This window comes from Wasmannia auropunctata, unplaced genomic scaffold (genome assembly GCF_000956235.1).
Source record: "Wasmannia auropunctata unplaced genomic scaffold, wasmannia.A_1.0 LD336069.1, whole genome shotgun sequence".
In the NCBI taxonomy this organism is placed as follows: domain Eukaryota; kingdom Metazoa; phylum Arthropoda; class Insecta; order Hymenoptera; family Formicidae; genus Wasmannia; species Wasmannia auropunctata.
The window spans coordinates 3,008,889-3,026,818 of NW_012026821.1; the positions used below are offsets into that span (position 1 = coordinate 3,008,889).

General features: G+C 38.6%; 3 protein-coding genes across 4 annotated transcripts in view; 1 reads left to right on the forward strand and 2 right to left on the reverse strand.

The window, feature by feature from the left end:
- The window catches only part of LOC105450231, a 7,995-nt gene extending 5,419 nt beyond the window's left edge, over window positions 1-2,576 (reverse strand). The window contains exon 1 of the mRNA XM_011689977.1: window positions 2,310-2,576. Within this exon, the coding sequence (XP_011688279.1) occupies window positions 2,310-2,576 (267 nt within the window). The remainder of the gene's footprint in view (window positions 1-2,309) is intronic.
- Window positions 2,324-9,218, forward strand: LOC105450205 (protogenin-like). Of its 2 annotated transcripts, none has more exons than XM_011689950.1 (19): window positions 2,324-2,406; window positions 3,268-3,530; window positions 3,620-3,770; window positions 3,887-4,109; window positions 4,197-4,426; window positions 4,506-4,645; window positions 4,734-4,893; window positions 4,993-5,277; window positions 5,688-5,855; window positions 5,947-6,138; window positions 6,218-6,402; window positions 6,489-6,639; window positions 6,724-6,828; window positions 6,913-7,066; window positions 7,167-7,300; window positions 7,390-7,782; window positions 7,877-8,151; window positions 8,223-8,342; window positions 8,429-9,218. In XM_011689950.1, exons 1-19 carry the CDS (start codon window positions 2,340-2,342, stop codon window positions 8,675-8,677), a joined length of 3,645 nt encoding a protein of 1,214 aa, XP_011688252.1. In that variant the 5' UTR covers window positions 2,324-2,339; the 3' UTR covers window positions 8,678-9,218. The 2 variants fall into 2 exon arrangements, with proteins under 2 accessions (XP_011688252.1, XP_011688253.1); XM_011689951.1 differs by having other exon boundaries at window positions 8,235-8,342.
- Window positions 9,219-14,185: 4,967 nt separating this feature from the next.
- On the reverse strand, window positions 14,186-17,370 carry LOC105450207. The gene is made up of 7 exons (XM_011689954.1): window positions 17,130-17,370; window positions 16,833-17,006; window positions 16,353-16,555; window positions 16,123-16,276; window positions 15,743-16,011; window positions 15,365-15,583; window positions 14,186-15,272 (listed from the first exon to the last, which is right to left on the reverse strand). Exons 1-7 carry the CDS (start codon window positions 17,176-17,178, stop codon window positions 15,219-15,221), a joined length of 1,122 nt encoding a protein of 373 aa, XP_011688256.1. The 5' UTR covers window positions 17,179-17,370; the 3' UTR covers window positions 14,186-15,218.
- Between the last annotated feature and the right edge of the window lie 560 nt (window positions 17,371-17,930).

The following is a 17,930-nucleotide window of genomic DNA, read 5'->3' on the forward strand; positions in this document are numbered from 1 at the left end:
CGGCGAAAATCTCGAAGCAGGTGACAGTGAAAAAGTTCGAGCGACCATTTGGATCGTAATACGCGGTAATGCCGGTACTTAGCGGAGTATAAATAAGCGTTAAATCCGTGCTTAGGTGCCTTAATCTGTATTTTTTTCCCCGAGATGCTTGCCGGAATATATTATCACCCGAGGGACCTTATCGCGGATGGCGATAATGGCGCTAACGCGCGCATATATATATGTATATATGTATATATATATATATATATGTGTATGTACATACCACTACGACACGCGGTGTTGCTTTTGTGCCGCGCCTATGGTGATTTGAAGAAAATGACCAAAAATGACCGCGAGGTATACACGTTGCACCAGTCAGGCATGCACGGCGCGATTGCGCGATTTCTCTCGCGCGCGATTACCGTATCGCAGCCTATAGAGAAATAAGTGCAACTAAGTAACGGACGGGGGGGAAAAAATGATATAGAAATAACCGGATAGAAAAAACCGGAATAAAGCGGCTCGCGCGCAATTAAAAAGCAAAGATTATTATACTTATTCCTATACGCAACTCCCGGGGTATGTATGGAAGATGTTTTAATCTACCACAAGTCGGATACATTTTTATCTAAATTAATTGCAGATATTTAATTAAGTACACACACACAACAAAGATTTCTTTTGCCGGTAAAATTATTTCTTGGAAATATTTATTGTTAGAAAGAAACAAATAGGATGGCTAAAAATTGAATAGAAACGTTTTATGTTGTATTTTCTAATATATTTTGGTATTATATATAATTTAAGATTGACTTAAATATGACAAAAAAAATTTGGAAAATATATTTTTTCGATAATTTACTATTTTGACTTTTTTATACGCAAGATGAGAAAATTAATTGATATAAAGATCGAAAAGTATTTCTGTTGCCATCTACCCTATATTTATCTTCGAGTCACTACTTTTTTCTTCAACTAATATTTTTTAAGTAACATACAACTTTTCAATTTCTTCAAGCAAAACTTTACGCGAATTCTGTCAATATAATTTTTAAAAATATTTCAAATTAGATAAAATATATACGAGATAGATCTTAATCGATAAAATAGGTAACCTCGCAAGTGATAATCTGCAGTTATTATCTGTTGTGATCATCAAAGCATTTAGATATGTCGATAATCGGAAACCGTCGATAGGTTATCAAGTGTTTGATTTCTATCTGCAATTGCCATTCTAATATAATATAATTGTTTAATTATTACTATTCAAGATCGCAAGCGAGCTTTCAAGTCGACGATTTATTATCTCCTTTCCAGAAATATAATATAATTAATACAAATTGAATACTGCATATAGGATATAATAAATATATCAATTGTAAGAAAAAAAAAAATTAAATTAATAAATAAATTAATAATTAATTTATTAATTTTATAAATTAATAAATATTAATTAATTAATTATTTTATTTATTAATTATATATAAATTAATTTTCCAAAAGGTGCAGATTGCAATACCGACCGGCTTCCCTGTTTTTCCTACGAGGCGCGCGGTGTGGCCTTGTGACTTCCAGTTTCCCTCGCGCGTCACCGGGCGGCGGTAAACAACGAGGACGCCCGAGAGAAGATGGCAAGCAGGAACGAGGGTGTCGCGTGCTAAAAACCGACGGGACGCGATACGACGAACTTTTGGACGCCGGTGAGAACGGTGGTGCGGTCACGGTCTCCCGGCGACGGTGTCGAGGTCGTGCGAGCGCGCGCGCGCGCGCTTGCGATCCGCGATCGGGGGTGCGGCGATTTCGAACGGTGGATTCCTACGTCGCCTCTCACCTCCTCTCACGCTCTCACAGTAGGATCGGTACGCGCGCCGCGCCGGTTGACGATGTGAGCCGCGCATACACACGCGAACGCGGCTAGAGCAGCGCAGCGCGGCGAGGTCGGGGCGGGGGCGGAGGGGGGAAAGGGCGCTCCAGCTCGGCGAACGGAACAGCCGGCGGCAGCGAGTTATCTTTCTCTCTCTGTCACTCTGTCCCTCCTCGGCTCCGACGAGGCCGACGATGTCAAACATGCGGCGTCGAATTTTGCGCGCCAGCAACGCAACGACGACGACGACGGCGGCGGCAACGGCGACGACGACGACGACGACGAGGAAGTCGAAGAGAACGACAACCACGAATCGACGACGGCGCACCACGGCCGTGCTCCACTGCTTCCACTGTCAGTGAAACTAACACACGTAACACACACACACATACATACACACACGCACACGTACACATACAGACGCACGCGTATACGCAACATACGCACGCACGCACGCACGCACCGGTACGCGGTTGCCGATGAGCGTGGATATATGGCGGCGCGAGTACTGTTGCTGAGCGTCTTGATCACGGAAGTGCTGAAACCAGCTTGCGTCGCAGGTGCGTGACCCGTTCCTCGTGTACCTATTCACGCCTTTACCTTCAGTGACGTTTCCTCGCGAGGAGATCGGGACACCCGGTGTCCCCGCGTACCCGCGAGTTCGCGAGGGGGGCGACGATGTTACTGGTTTATTACGACGCACATGGGCCCAGTACGACGTCGTCCCCATCGTGACGTTTCTCGCCTCTTTGTACGTACATCCTCGACCGTGGTGCATGAATTGTCATAAATTACCCTCCCTGATGACGAGGCGGAGAGAGATGCGCGCAGCTAGCGTTATCACAGAGAGAAACCTGATATTGTTTTCGCGCGATAGGCGTTTTATATGGCAAACGTCGCGAAGATCTCGTGTCTCTTTTCGTGCACACGCTTGTTTTTCGACCTGAAAATTATCTCTCCCGTGTTCCTAATCAAATATACGCGCATTCTTCTTTGAGCAGTGAGTTTTCGTGTTCTCATAACTCGTTTCCAAAACACAACTGAAAATGTCCAATAAATGACTAAATAACCATAAGTGTAAAAATATTTGCCAGAAATTAAGGACAATACTACAAATTTTGTAGCTTTACTACAAAATTTAAAACATATATTTATGGTATGATAGACCGGTTACAATATTATCTATGTAAATGTATACTCGACTGCTCAAAGAGTTATTAAAATTTCCATGGAACCAATATGGGTGATGCAATATCTCTGATTGGTCATCACTGGAAAGTTTAAAAATTTTGAAAGTTTTTTTAAAGAAAAAAATTCAATATATTGCCTATTTATTTATGAATATTATTGGATGGGATTCCCAAAATGTTGAAATATTTGTATTCTGTATAAAGGTAAATTGTGAACTGCCTGTTCGGCAGGTGTTAAAGGTATCGGAGGAAATATCAGTGGTAGGAACGTGTCCAGGTCGGACAGTTCTGACACTGGTCTGATTAAGGGATCTGGATTGACGCTGGAAATTCAACCTAGTGGCCATGTGATACTAGGGAAAAAGGGGATCACGCTCAGTTGCATAGCTGGCTCAAACTTGGAGAATGTGACTTGGCTGCACAATGGAAAAGCAGTTCCGTGTAATCTTACTCGCTGTGTTCCTCTTTCCAATGGCTCTCTTCTCTTCCTTAAAGTATGTACCTGTGTTACGGTTTTATCGTTGCAAAGTTATAATGTAATATACCTTAGAAATTGTATAACACGTTGATGTATTGTGCGCAGAAACAAAATTTACAAATGCAAAAGTTCAAAGAAAAGGACAGGAATATTATTGTTAATGCTAGAGACACTAATAGAGATGAATATCGCTGTGTAGCAAATACTAGTTTAGGAGGGTCGATACGGTCAGCTCCCACCATTATTCAAATAGCAGGTAAATGTGCGACATTTTCGACAAATCTATGGACACAATGGTCCTGTCTTTCGAAAATTTCGAAATCTAGAAATTGGATTTGCCATTATTGTAACGAGTTATGTCACACGTTGCAGAACTTGCCCATGTATTTAAAGAAGCTCCAGAAAATATTACTGTTCAAGAAGGCGAAGTCGCGAGATTGTCCTGCTTGATTGACAGTGTTCCTTTCCCACCCAACATTACGTGGCAGCATAATGAAACATTGTTATCTTATCATAATGAATCAAAGTATTCTGTGGTACCACCAGGTGTTCTGTATATAAGTGCAACGAAACTGTCAGATGCGGGCTCATATAGGTATAATATGATCCTTTTTTTTTTATTTCTTACTAATATTTTTCTATACATTGCAAGGCTAATTTGGGCTAAATTGCTACGTTCCAGATGCATAGTCACAAATGAATTTCTAAAGAAGACCAAAAGGAGCAAAGAAACAAAATTAACGGTTATCGCGAGAGCGGAAAATAACAAAACAACGCATACGCCCTCATCCTTGTTTCCACAGGTTTCGTACAATCATTGGCTGCTTAATGGGTCGAATCTTAATTTAACGTGTGCTGCATCAGGTTATCCATCACCACTCGTAACATGGTCATTTATTCCTCGTTACATAGGTAAGAGATTTGTAGGGCAGGATACACGTTTAGTTAGTTGAGAAAATTGAATTACATTCGCGATCGTATTCATTTGTAGATAATGTTACAAAACCTCGCAACCTCCTTAATTCCACCACTGGCATTAGTGTACTGTCATTAACGAACGTGAACGTTTCCAATGCTGGTGTTTACCTGTGTTCTTCAAAGAATTCTATTACCAATGTCTTAGAAGTACAGGTAGGTAGATTACTTTCGATGAAATGCAATTGATATTTACGACGAATGAATTTTAACATATTTATACATCTCGTGTAAATTATTGCAGAACATAACTTTAGATATATTAATACCACCGTCATTTATAAAAACGCCGACGAACCAAATCTGTCCAAATGGAAGAACGGCGAGATTCGAGTGTCAGGCGCAAGGATTACCCGTACCTCAAATTTATTGGCTGAAAGATTCGGAGAATATTACTATCAATGGTAATGATATTCAGGACAGATTAGGATTTGTCTCCAGGAACAGCACGTCTCCATGTTCATTTACTTTTACGATTAACTGTGCATTCTGTATATCGATAGGTCGCAGAACAACTTACGTTAAGGAATACAATAAAATAGAATTAGCAATATCAGCAACAGTGCCGAATGACACTGGCATATACCAATGTGTGGCGGTGAACGCAGCAGGTGAAATTTGGGCCGCTGGCCGGCTCCAAGTAAACACGTCGCGCAATAGCCCTGCTGCACCCACCTCTCTAAAGTGTCACGCTATTTCGCCATTTAAAATCTTAATTTCGTGGGAACCACCAAAGTCTGTACCACTTACCAGTATTACAGCTTATACCGTCCATTATAGTCCTGTAGGTGAGTATTCGATGGTATCTTGTGTTGAGTATAAAAACCGATCTCTCTCTTAATTTAAATTAACCAATTAATTTAAATTTCGATAAATATTTTTTCTTTATGGCTGTGCTTTAAACTTTAATTAGTACGTCCATTGTTTTCTTGCGAATCGGCTAGAGCAAAAAAATCAGGATTAGGGCAATTAGTAAATAAATAGTGGATAATTTTTATATAAGTCGCATTTGATTTGTGCTAAAGTAGCTGTGAGATCTTGATAGACGTAATTTTTACTTTTTGTTATCAGCACGGCACTCGACGGAAATGTGTCGTGCTGATAATTTTCGATACTTCTGGCGATAGTTCTCGCTTGTTCCGATTTCAATTTCTATGGGATACAACGTTTGATATACATATATCATCTCTGTTAACAGAAGGTGGTAAGGAAGAAATTTCGCCGCCAGAACCAGGGAATTCTACGTCTGTAGAAATAACAAAACTTCTTGAACCATATACAAATTACTCGTTTTACGTACGAGTGTGGAATAATTATGCTGCCAGCGATCAATCGGCTACCATTGTGTGTTCCACCGCTCCAAGTGGTACATATTTCTGTCTTTATTTTTATTAACTTTATGTGGTAACAAAATATGTATAACTTTGCTTAACTCGAGATGATGATTTTGTTTCCAGTTCCTAAAGGCACACCAAAAATAAATGTGGACATAATCAGTAGTACAAAACTAAATATATCGTGGGAGCCCTTGAGTAGTAAGGAATCTCGCGGCGTCATAGTGGACTATAAGCTATTGTGGAAACCTCACCAGAGTTCCTCTAGAAGGGTGGAGTATATACCGGCATCTACAGAATATCACATACTTCCTGGTATGATTTTTATCTACTCTTTTTTTCTCTGAGCTTTACGAAAGCAATAGCCATGTATAATCATGTATTACGGATGCAGGCCTGAAACCTGGAGCACAATACGATATTCGAGTATTGGCAAGAACGAAACTGGGCGATCCGATTATTAGCGAATCACAGTTGGACTGGGTTACTGTAACCATGCCATCTTCTGAATCCAATCAATTCACTATAAGGAACGTTGTAGACATTCAAATATTAATTGTAAACGCTTCATTAGCCAAGGTTAGTGCATCATCGATTAAATTGTTAAAAATTTTTATGGTTTTCCGAATTGCTTTATAAACTTTACTCTTTGATGCTTATATTAGATGAAATGGAACATCAACTTCAAGCAAAACGATCAAATTGAATCAAAGTTCGATTCCTGGCAAATTTATTGCGAAAATCAAAATGGCGAGAAGTTAACGGATATTATTAATTTACCGCAGAATATTACTGAATACCTGTTAACTGATCTTGGTAGGTATTCCGCATTTAATTTGATGGCACTTTTTAACTATTTCGTTATTCAAGTTGAAAGTACAATAATCAATTTTTATTTAGATATGAATAACGATGATTCTTATACTGTGCATTTATGCATGGTGAGCTCGGGTGAAGCAACAGGTTGCTTGACAAAACATGTAGAGACCGTCAAATCCGATCCTAGTAAGTTTACTAGATTTTCATAGGCTATATTTGCATTGAATAAAAGAATAGGCAATTTTTTTATATCATAATCTTGTAATTTAGATACTGTGCCAATGGCATTGGAGGCTACTCCCGTTTCGCCCACGTCCATTAATGTGTCCTGGACGTTGTCCGATGTGCACGATGTAAATTCGTTTGAATTTTGTTATCATGCGGTGCATGTGCAAAATTCTAACGATTCTAAATGTTCTATCATGTAAGTACAGTCCGATTTTCTAAAGTAAACATAATTGAATTGTACTAAATATATCCACTTCGACGAAAGTTTGTAAATCCTTGTAAAATATGTATTTTAGAAACGACACGAAAACGAATGTTGACGAGCTGAAGCCTTTTACTTTATATGAGTTTAAAGTAAAAGCCATTGTGCCTGATGCAAATCTGACCAGTTTCTACAGCAAGTCTATAGAATGCTACACAAACGAAGATGGTAAGAACAGTTGCTATATCTAATAGAACAACAATACATGTGTTTTTTTATATGGGATATTATAAATTGCAAAAATGGAAATGTTATAGTTCCTGGTGAAGTCGAAGGGTTACAATGGTTTTTGGAGAACAACACGAAAGTACGAGTTGCATGGGAGGAACCGAGCAGCATAAACGGCAATATACAGAATTACGTTGTCGCGTATACCATGGACTTGGCGACGGCATGGACTAACGTGACCGTGTCCGGTAATAAGAGGACGACGAATCTACCAGGCTTAGCACCGGGGAAACGATATTTCGTTGTGGTGCGAGCAGCGACGAAAGCCGGCTATGGGAAACCGTCAAGTCCTATTATTATTTTTACCGGCGGCACTAGTTCCACTGGTAATAATGGCGGCGGTGGTGGTGGTGGTGGTGGAACATCAAAAGTACCTGCCCCGTCGGGTAATGAGAAAAACTCTAAGCCCGATCAGAGTCTAGGTAAGAAAGACTGGGATAGACTTAAATTCAGATAACCTTTATATCTTTGGCGTGCTAACCGTTATTAACTGTCATCGTGATTGCGAAAAAATAGGTGTGATCCTCGGGGTGAGCATAAGCGTCGGATTTATCATGATATGCCTATGCAGTATATACTGCCGGAGGAAGTTTGAGAACTCACGGTTAAGGAACGAAGCTCAATCGACGAACGGATGCATGCTATCGCGAAACGGAAATAAATGTTGCGCGGAGCAGTCCAGTACGTCTACGGGTCAGCAAGCGAATGCCACCGGTGCCCCGAATGAGATTGAATTGGCAGTGCTGTGTCCATCGTCACCGGTTGAGACAAATCCGCACTCGGACGCAAAGGTAATCGAACGTCGTAGATTTTGTTAGATTGAACTTATGTATGTGAATCTTAACAAGGGAATACATGGTAGTGTGTTGTACAGGGTGCACAGTCTAACGGGGTTTTCGAAATTTGCGCGAAAGAACCCTTACTGTCGCCGTGGGAGGTAAATGGAGGCTCGAAGGATGTTCATATTATGGAGAATCCTCAGGTATCACCTTGAATTCTAACTAATTTCATTACAGACAATGGAGACACGTTATTCCTCAGTAATTTATCCATTCTTCGTGATTGCAGTACAAAAGGAGAGGCAGTTCCGCCTCGAATAATCAACGGGAGGAAGAGGAGGAGGAGGAGGAGGAGGAAGAGGAAGAAGAGGAAGAGGAGCAAGATCTAGAAGGCACGCAGCTCACAATGGTCAATTGTACTTTAGGCAGTAGTGCTAGCAGTTTAAACAACAATTCAGGATGTCCGGACGGCGAGGCTTCATCATCGCCGAAAGCCACGTGTGCATCTCTTGTTCCGGCGCTCGGACCAAATGGGTGAAAGTGCGTTAGGCAATACGCTAAAGTGTTCAACGCTTCTCAGCGGTATCAAGGTACAACAGGTAGGAGTGTATGAATTCTCCTATTTCCTCCTTCCTTACGATCAATACGCCATCGATCACCTTCCGAATCAATTGCGCGAGGGAAAGAAGATAGCGAGCGTCCAGCCCCGAGAAAGCGAAAGCAATGAAAAATTGCAACAGCCTCGCAAAGCAGGAATACTGTCTGACCCATGATCGATGTAAATAAGATTGTTTCGGAAGAAATCGTGTGGCGTTAATCGCGTCACTTTGTAAATACGAGCAAGATACATTTATCGCGCGGAGAACAAAGCTCGTCTGCATAAAGCGTCTCAGCAAAAGCAACTCAATTCTAAAATTCATTGCATTCTTTGCATGGTGCACTTGTAATATTACGGTACACTGATCGCGTAGACGATACTTGGAAGTGTTTGCCGAATTCGTGTAGGTACAAAATAATTTAAAGATAGATATTGTTTGAGGATCAAAAAATATTAAGTATTTTTTTAAGAGAATTTGTATATAGATATATTGTTAGAAATTTTTTATTTTAAAGTTTTGTAGAGGGATATTCATTATCAATTATTATATTAGCGAATATTGCTAGCGAAATTATTTTAATTTCAGTTCTCGATTCCCGATTACGATCATTTAGCAGTAAATGCAACGTTTTTGAACATAGGCTGTTGCTTCAAGAGTTTAAATTACCGCTCTTTACTTCGAACAATTCTGTACGTACACGAATTAAGTAAGCTATTAACGTGCCGAAAAAATTGAGAAATGTGCGAACAAAATGAACTCAAATGATAAAAAAAAAGAATAGCAAGTTTTCGATGCCTCTGTACATAGGATAGAATAATTGTTGATTGTGAATATGTCCATAAAATATCACACTTCGAGTACCGACAGCAAAAAGACATGCGGACGTGCATTCCTTCGCGTTTGGGGACACAAAATTGCTAAATTTCCGGGCACAGTATGGCCTAAAAGTTGATGAAGTTTTCATTCTGACAACAGTTTTCGGACTGACGATTGCTTAAAATGGAACAGAGAACACTGATCATTCCAAAATAAGTTTTCCATTGATATTTAATTGTAAATAAAAGAAGAACGTTTAGTATTAAGAAAACAGGGAAAGGCTCTAACCAGATGCTACGCGTTTTTTTAGAGATGTTAAGAAAATTTTTTATTCCGTGTTTTTTTCTCTTTTTCCTCTCTATTTTCTATTTTTCTTTTTATTTTAACGTACCGTATGTGTGTCATTAAGATATCACTTAAAAAAAAGAAAAAACATTGATTTCTCCAAGAAATCAAGATAAATTTTTTTTTGCATTTGGAGCTAGTATGCATGACAAACGGATTTGTTGAATAGCTTTTAAAATATTTGACGTAGGTTTTGCATTAGTTTAAAGTGGACTATCGATATATCATACTTTAAAATTTAAAAGGAGATCCTATGAATGGGAAGGAATTTTTTTTCAAAAAGATAAAATCATACTTTATTGCAATTCAAATGAATTTGCGCATTGGAATTCATTGCAATTCAAATGAATTGTGCGTAACAGGCCACCTTGTTTTCTCACAATTGTTTACTTCTGTGAGAGACCTCAAAGACTGCTTTATTGATAGACGATATTTTTTTATAATTAACATAACACACCTCGTCGGAGAATGTTTTTTACGTAACGTTACGTAAGAAAGAATTTTACATATTTTCCCCCTCCCCCATCCCCCCATCCCTAGGTTTCTTTCCGTTCATAAGATTAATATCGTTTTTAAGGCGATTATAGGTAATCAACGCGATTAATGTCAAAGTTTTGTATGTACGATATTTAGCGTGTTAACTGGTAAAGAAGCAGTTCTGTGTATTACACAAAAAAAAAAGAAAAGCCGCATTCGGGAACGAATCTACAAGACACATATTCCAGACTGGTGCATGTTACCATGACAGAGAAAAAAAACCCAACACAGTACCTGATAGAGTAAGCTATATCGTTTAGAGTGAGACGTAGAAATGTCAATGTTATTACTGTACCTCCACTAATTGTTATTTATTGCATTTTACATTCAGTATATATCTTTAGGTGAAACACATTACACTGGATCATGCAATAATATAGTCACCACCATGAGCACAGTATGAAAAACAATTTAACGCTAGAATTAATTCGCGATCTGCACGTACCTATATTAAAAAAAAGACTCATATCTTCATTCCATAGAATATTTCCATAGAATATTTCCGTAACGGAGTCTGTTAGCAAGTCTAATATATTGAGATTGTTCCAAAAGTTATAGTTTCGTTTTTTTATTCGAGGGACGAGTACTACACTGTTACATATTGCCGATATTTTGCTTAATACGGAGACATTTAGTTAACTAACTGTGCACCATGATTCTACTTATTCCGTTTATATTGAACTTTGCGAATCGCATTATACACACATCATACACACACACACACACACACACACATACATACAATAGCCCTATAATAGTTTTTACACACAGATCAGATACAGTTTCTACGAAATAGAAAGAATCGTTTTATTTACACATGAATACATGGAACTTGTTATATGTATTATAAATATAATTATGAGAGTCTCGTATATAGAATCGCATATACAATATTGAATTTATTATATTATCAAACAGTTCTTTCCTTCTTTTTCTTTTTCTTCCTTTTTTTTTGTGCAGCAACCTCTACTTGTTGCGAATGCGTTTGCATGCATTCGGTGCATCTGGCTTACGATTTTTATTTAACTAATCTGTTTTTGCATTTTGTTGTCATAATATAATGTGTAATGCCTGTTACAATTTATTATTATTTCCATATTTGTTGAGGGTATATGCGTTTATACGCTTTTTTTCATGTACTTTTCGTATTTGTTGACGGTATACTTTAGAAAAAAAAAAGATCATTTCTATAGCGTTGATAGCTAAACTGCCGTATAATAACGAGAGAAAGAGCAGGACACTGAATCGATTGTTCCTTTAGTTGGTCATTACGTTGTTAATATTATGCGTCAGGAAGGTACATTTTCACGTTATTATACGAACTCTCGCGCGCTTCGAAAGTTTATATATGTATGTCTGCAACGTACAATGAAAGCGCTTGGGTGAATAATTTGAGAGAGAGAGAGAGAGAGAGAGCTGTTAATTATATTTACAAAAAAATTATTCGAACATTGAAAAGAGAATTAAGTTTAGGAGAGCGTTGTGCGTTGTGTGACGTATAAGCAGTAAAAAGTATGCGAATGCGCTTTTTGAGTTATTTTACTTTCTTAGGGTTTGCGTCCACGATGTTAGAGTTGGAGTTTTGTTTGGAGTTTTTGGACAGAAATCTACATACTTGAATAAATATAGACAGCATTAAATCTGTATAATTTATGCTTCTATAATACCAACATTAAGATGCAGAACCAGCCATTTAAATTCAAACTTTCAAATATAGCGTGTATTTTCTCTGAAAATTTAAAAATTAATTTATTATTAATTGTTCTTTTGATACTTTAACGTTTAATCTCATTTGAAAAAACGAAATACTTGTGTAGGCAGTTTGGCAACTTCTCGTGGACGCAAGCCTTTGGATATGTAACCGGCAGTTGTATAAGTTTCATGAGATAATGAGTTTACGCTTATCAGAACGCTGTCCTCATCTCATTTCTTACATTTAGGTAGCGTAATGTACTATACTTCCCTTAGCAGTAACGTATGTTACTCCGATCACATGTACAATTCTGCTGCTGCATTCCCGTCTCCATATCCGCAGTATCAGTAACGGAATATTACCGTGTTACAAAGAGAGGAGAGAGAAAGAGGGTAGCCGCGGCGAGGGGCGAGCGAATCGCCAATCAGCAATCAGTAATATAATTGAAACGACAAACACTCCGTACACGCATACCATAGTGCTCTTGAATAATTTCGTGGATGTGATAAGTTTTACGTCGTGAACAATTGACTATAGAGTCGCCGTTCCGTTCAGGAGAGAGAGAGAGAGAGGGAGAGGGAGAGAAAGAGAGAGAAGTCGCGTTAACAGAGCGCGTCTTACGCGAAGCGGCTGCGGGCCGTCGCTCCTTCTGCGGAGAAGAACGACCTCGTGGCAGGGCTTTACGTGACCCGCGCATCCCGTATGTACAAAATCCACGAAGACAAACATTATTACCTTATAGTACATACAAAAGCAATAAGCATCGTCTCGCGTCTAGCGTTCTTCGTATTATTCCGCGAACGCGCGCGAACGTCGGAAATGACAAAGGATATCATATAGATCGTAATCTCTACTTATCTCACCATATTAACAAATATTCGCGCGCATTCATCGCATTTCATCAATCGTCATCAATTTACCGAACAAACCCACTGGGGAGAGACACGATACCGACGTCGTCGTGGGTCTCTTAACAATCAGCTACTCATACTCGCGCATTATTTTCACCGTCACACTTAATTTAGGAATATCTACAATACGGCAGCCAAAGAGAGGAACGTTTTAACGTCTTTTAAATCACACCTATACAAATGAAATCCGTGCAAGACTACTCCGTATATGATATACACACATTCCTTTCGTTACAGAGTACGATATAATTCATCAGACAGACTGTAGCGTTTAAATACACAAGTAGCAAATATCGATTGTATTGTACGGCGGCTCTAGTCGAACGAATATACCTCCGTAATTGTCACTCTGCACAGAGTGATTTACATTACTTAATTTTAACTTAACGTCGGTACCTATTAGACTATTGTTTACAATTTTTTTTTTTAAATGCCGTTTATCTCAAAGATTATATTTTCACGCCCGGTGGATGTATACGCACGCGCGTGTATACAATATACATATATATTATATGTTATATATACACATATATATGTATACACATATATTGCGTGCGTATAGCAGCATACGCAGTATATGTATATATATAAGTATAACCGAGACATTACACTTTATTTTACATCTAATATATACACAGGAGAAGAGAATCCAGTAATTTTATTCATTTATTACTATTATCGTTAATTATATCTAGTAATTATTATATATGTATTAAGAAGACTATTTATTTTCCGCCAGCCCTCATTTTCGCCCTTCTTTCCGATTTTTTAGATCTATTATCCCGATGCGACAATTTTATCCTTTTAGGGTGCAGTTACTTTGTACATACCTTTTACCTGCGATTGTATATACATATATTATATTACCTGCGAAGAACATTAAAGTATATATTTTAATATATTACGTATAATGAACTACATGAAAATTATAATCTTATTGTTTGAAGTATTAAGACTAAATACACTAAATATTTAATAATACTGTTGACCCTTCTTGAACACGTCGTCTTGTTGTAACCACTGATTCAATAAAATTAAGACAGTGTACAAATGCACATGCTTGGTGTAAGAAAAAAGAAAACTATGTCCCTTTCACAGCGCGAAGAACGTCTGGTGTTCGCAGGGTACAGGGTGAGTAAATGCGATTTCGTAAATGGAGCAACTTTATTATCAAAGTATCTGCAGCAACGCTGGCGTAACAACAGAACAGTGTAGTATACTTGCTAATATCTTTATGCGCCATTTAAGGCCAATAGAATATATAATTCTTTTCTTGTTTTATATTAAGTATATATGTGTGCGAAAGCGCACAGTTCATATATATATCTATCAATATGAACGCGACCGTTCATATATATATATAATATATCGATAAGGAATATCTTCTGTAGGAATATCTTCTAAACGCACCTTCTAACAGTGTTTGTACTTAATTTAATACAATCCTTTAGGTCGCACACACCCGAGAGTTTGTCGATAATAAAATTATGCGTGTAACAATTATTCAATAGAAAGACTTGATTCACAGCTTTAGTGTAGGAAGATGTACACCTTGGAATGTAGCAGTTATAAAAAGAATTCTTGTTATCTATCTAGCAATATAAGAAGTATATAGATTTTTCAACAATTTGATCGGTTCACAGTCTTGAAAAAATGGTATATAAAAAGCGCTCTTTTTTTACCAAACAATCTTCTAGAATGTTCATCGAAATTGATTCGCACACACACCGCGAATGCCTTAAAAGTTTAGGTATCCTTATACGCATACCTATCCTCCGTGTGTAAGAACAATGTTTCGAATCGCGTTCTTAAACGTCACTGTTTGACTAGCTATCTTTAAGGTGCGAAAGTGTTCTGCACTTGCAGAACTATGGTAAAATTAAGTACATTAATTGCTACTTTATATCACATTGGCAATAGGCCCGTCTACGAAATATTTAAATTTCATATATATATATATGTACTTTTCTAAAATCTCATTCACTGGCGTGTAAAACGTCAAGTAAAGATATATAACGTGTATAATAGAATATATATATAACTTGTATATAGAACCCTTCTAGGCACAAGGTGAAAACGGCGCTCAGCGTCCGTATTTATCTTGTAATTTGTAGCATCCTCGTGTAAAAGAGAATAATATTGATCGATATTCGAATTGGGCAGTCGGTATTGCTAAGTTCACAGGACCAAGGAATGCGGGAAGATCCTCATGCTCACGTAGTCATTAAGTACCTGCAAATTCGCGAACGCTCATCTTTATACATATACCGTATGCAAGTTTTCTCATCGAGAGACCGGCTTGTGAAAAACGAATGGCAGTTTACCTCTGTAAGAGCATCTTTCGTCAGTTTAGGGTACAGGTACGAGAATCCCGTGGCATTCGACAGTTTTCCGGGCTGTAAATACAAGTGCTTGTTGTAGAGAAGTTCTTGATCTATAAACGGGGACAGGGGACTCTTTTCCACTCCGTCCTTGCGACAAGCTTCCGCCCAAGGGGTCATGTGTTTGTCATTTACCTCGTCGACAACAGAGCTCATATCAGTCTATAAAGATAAAGAAAGTATGAAATTTTAATTAAGTTTTTTAATAAGTTAATTTTAATAAATTTTTTTTGGACATCGTAATGCACCAACTAAAAATCTCTATCAAACTATAAATATATATGAAACATGTTAAAAACAATGATATAAAATCCTGCATACTTTAGCCAGTGTAGATAGCGCGGTGCCCCAGTAGTCGTGATTGATATTAAACAATTCCGAGACTATGGCACTGATGGAGCCCTGAGTGGAATCTCCCTCGTCCACGAGATTATACGTCTGGCCTATCGTCTCTGGTCTGTTAGCCACGTGCCAGATAGCTCTGGCAACGTCCCTCACGTGAACCGTATTCATATGAAGGTTCGGTCCCCAGAGCAGTTTCATCATCTCTCCTAAATGCTTGTAAACTGCGCCCACGACCAACCTGGGTGCTGCAAATTGCCAAGGTATACTCTAGCTATTTTTTTTTCTTAAGTCATAAAAAGAAGGCTTCCTGGTAACCGGATAAACTGCGAGAGAAATTGTATATTTTAAGAATTTACTTAGGCCGTTCCTGTCGCCGCAACCATACACAACAGCCGGTCTAAGTATGGTGTATTTCAAGTCTGGTATGTTCTTCAATTCGTGTTCCACTTGTAACTTGTATTTTGCGACGAACGTCCACGGTTCTGCGGCGTCGTCTTCCTTGTGAGGAGTCTACGTGACATCGTACAATGATCAATTTCGAGTCAACAGTTTGCGTTAAAAGTGTACGTCGTTCGAAGAGGAATACCTTTTCCGAGGCATTAAAATTGCCAGAGGATATCTCCACGTAATGCAAGGCTTTGATCTTGGCTGCTTGCTGGGCGCAGTTCAGACTCAATTTGTAAATACCCTCTTTGTACACGGGATCCGTGAGGCTGCTCTTTGTCTCCCCGGCGCAATTGAACACATAATCGATAGGCTCGTCGGAGGAGAATGCACTTTGGCAGGACACTTCGATACAGATCAATAAAAATTATGCGTTTACAGATTACTGTCCATGTCATATTTTTTGTACTTTATGACAGACTTTATGAGATACGTGCGATAAATTAGTGCTTAATCTTACAATACAAACATAATAATAAATAAGAAAATAAGCGGAAAAGTCAACTATTTTTTTAACGAATATTAAAAACGCGAAGAAAATCTTTTCTCTTGAAATCTTAAAGTTGCAAATCTCTGCTCAACGGGACTCGGGGGTTCTCGAATGCGTCCTGATTGCGATTACCTATGTTAATCAAGTTGGAGCTCTTGAACTCGAGCAAAGGATGCTCAAACACCCGCTGGTGCTTCGCGTTGAGCCACGCGGTCTGCGGCGGCACCTTGTCGACGACCCGCACGTAGGATACCAGATCGTTATCCAACAGATACTCGACGAGATTGCGACCGATGAAACCGCATCCTGCAACCGCAAAAACGGATAAACGTTTCCCGGTCAGCCGTCGCCCCAGGAGTCTTATCGCTCTTCCGTTCCGGCACGTATATGAATCCGGCCGGCGCGTATATAAATATATGTATACCTCACCTCCTAGAACGATCACCCTCGCTTTCTTATCACAGGTGGGCGTTGCCATGATCGCTTATCATTTAATCACTCGACCGTTTTCGTTTCCTTCGCCGGTGCGCCGGTGCCTTTCGACGGAATGTTTCGCCACACGGTTCGCAGCTGGTCAATGGCACCTTGGACGCACCGCGTTCACGACCGGTCTCGTCACTGCCCAGCTAACCTAAAACACGCTGGCACTGTCCGTGTGACATCGGCCCCGAGAAAACTCGAAAGGGGTCGCGCCATTCGTTCAGGCGAAGTCCACGTGTATGATTACAGAGCAGAGGCTCTCTATATATGTATTGTATTACATACATTAATACATACAAGACGCCTGTACGTTACGACAAGTGTAACAAGAATTATATAAAAGTTATAAATTTTTCTAAATATATATATATTACACATAAGCTATATTAGATATATTAACATCCAATATATAATGATTACAGGATCGTTTTTGTACATTTACATTTACACAATCGTATTTTTACGTGACCAATTAATCGTTATTTTATTATCGACAGTGAAAAATGTATACATGTTAATTATTTTTCAATTTTTGCAACGTGAAAATTAAAAAATACGTGTATTCGTACAGCAAATGTGAAAATCGAAAAATTACCTGTAAACTTTTCACTGTCGAATAAAATAGTGATTGTTATCTCAGTACTGTCAAAATGATTGGTAGTGTCATTCTTCAATTATCTCCGGGCCTACTTAATTGACATTTACCAAAATTTACCTTTTGTCTTAATTGACTGGCCGTCTTTTTAATAA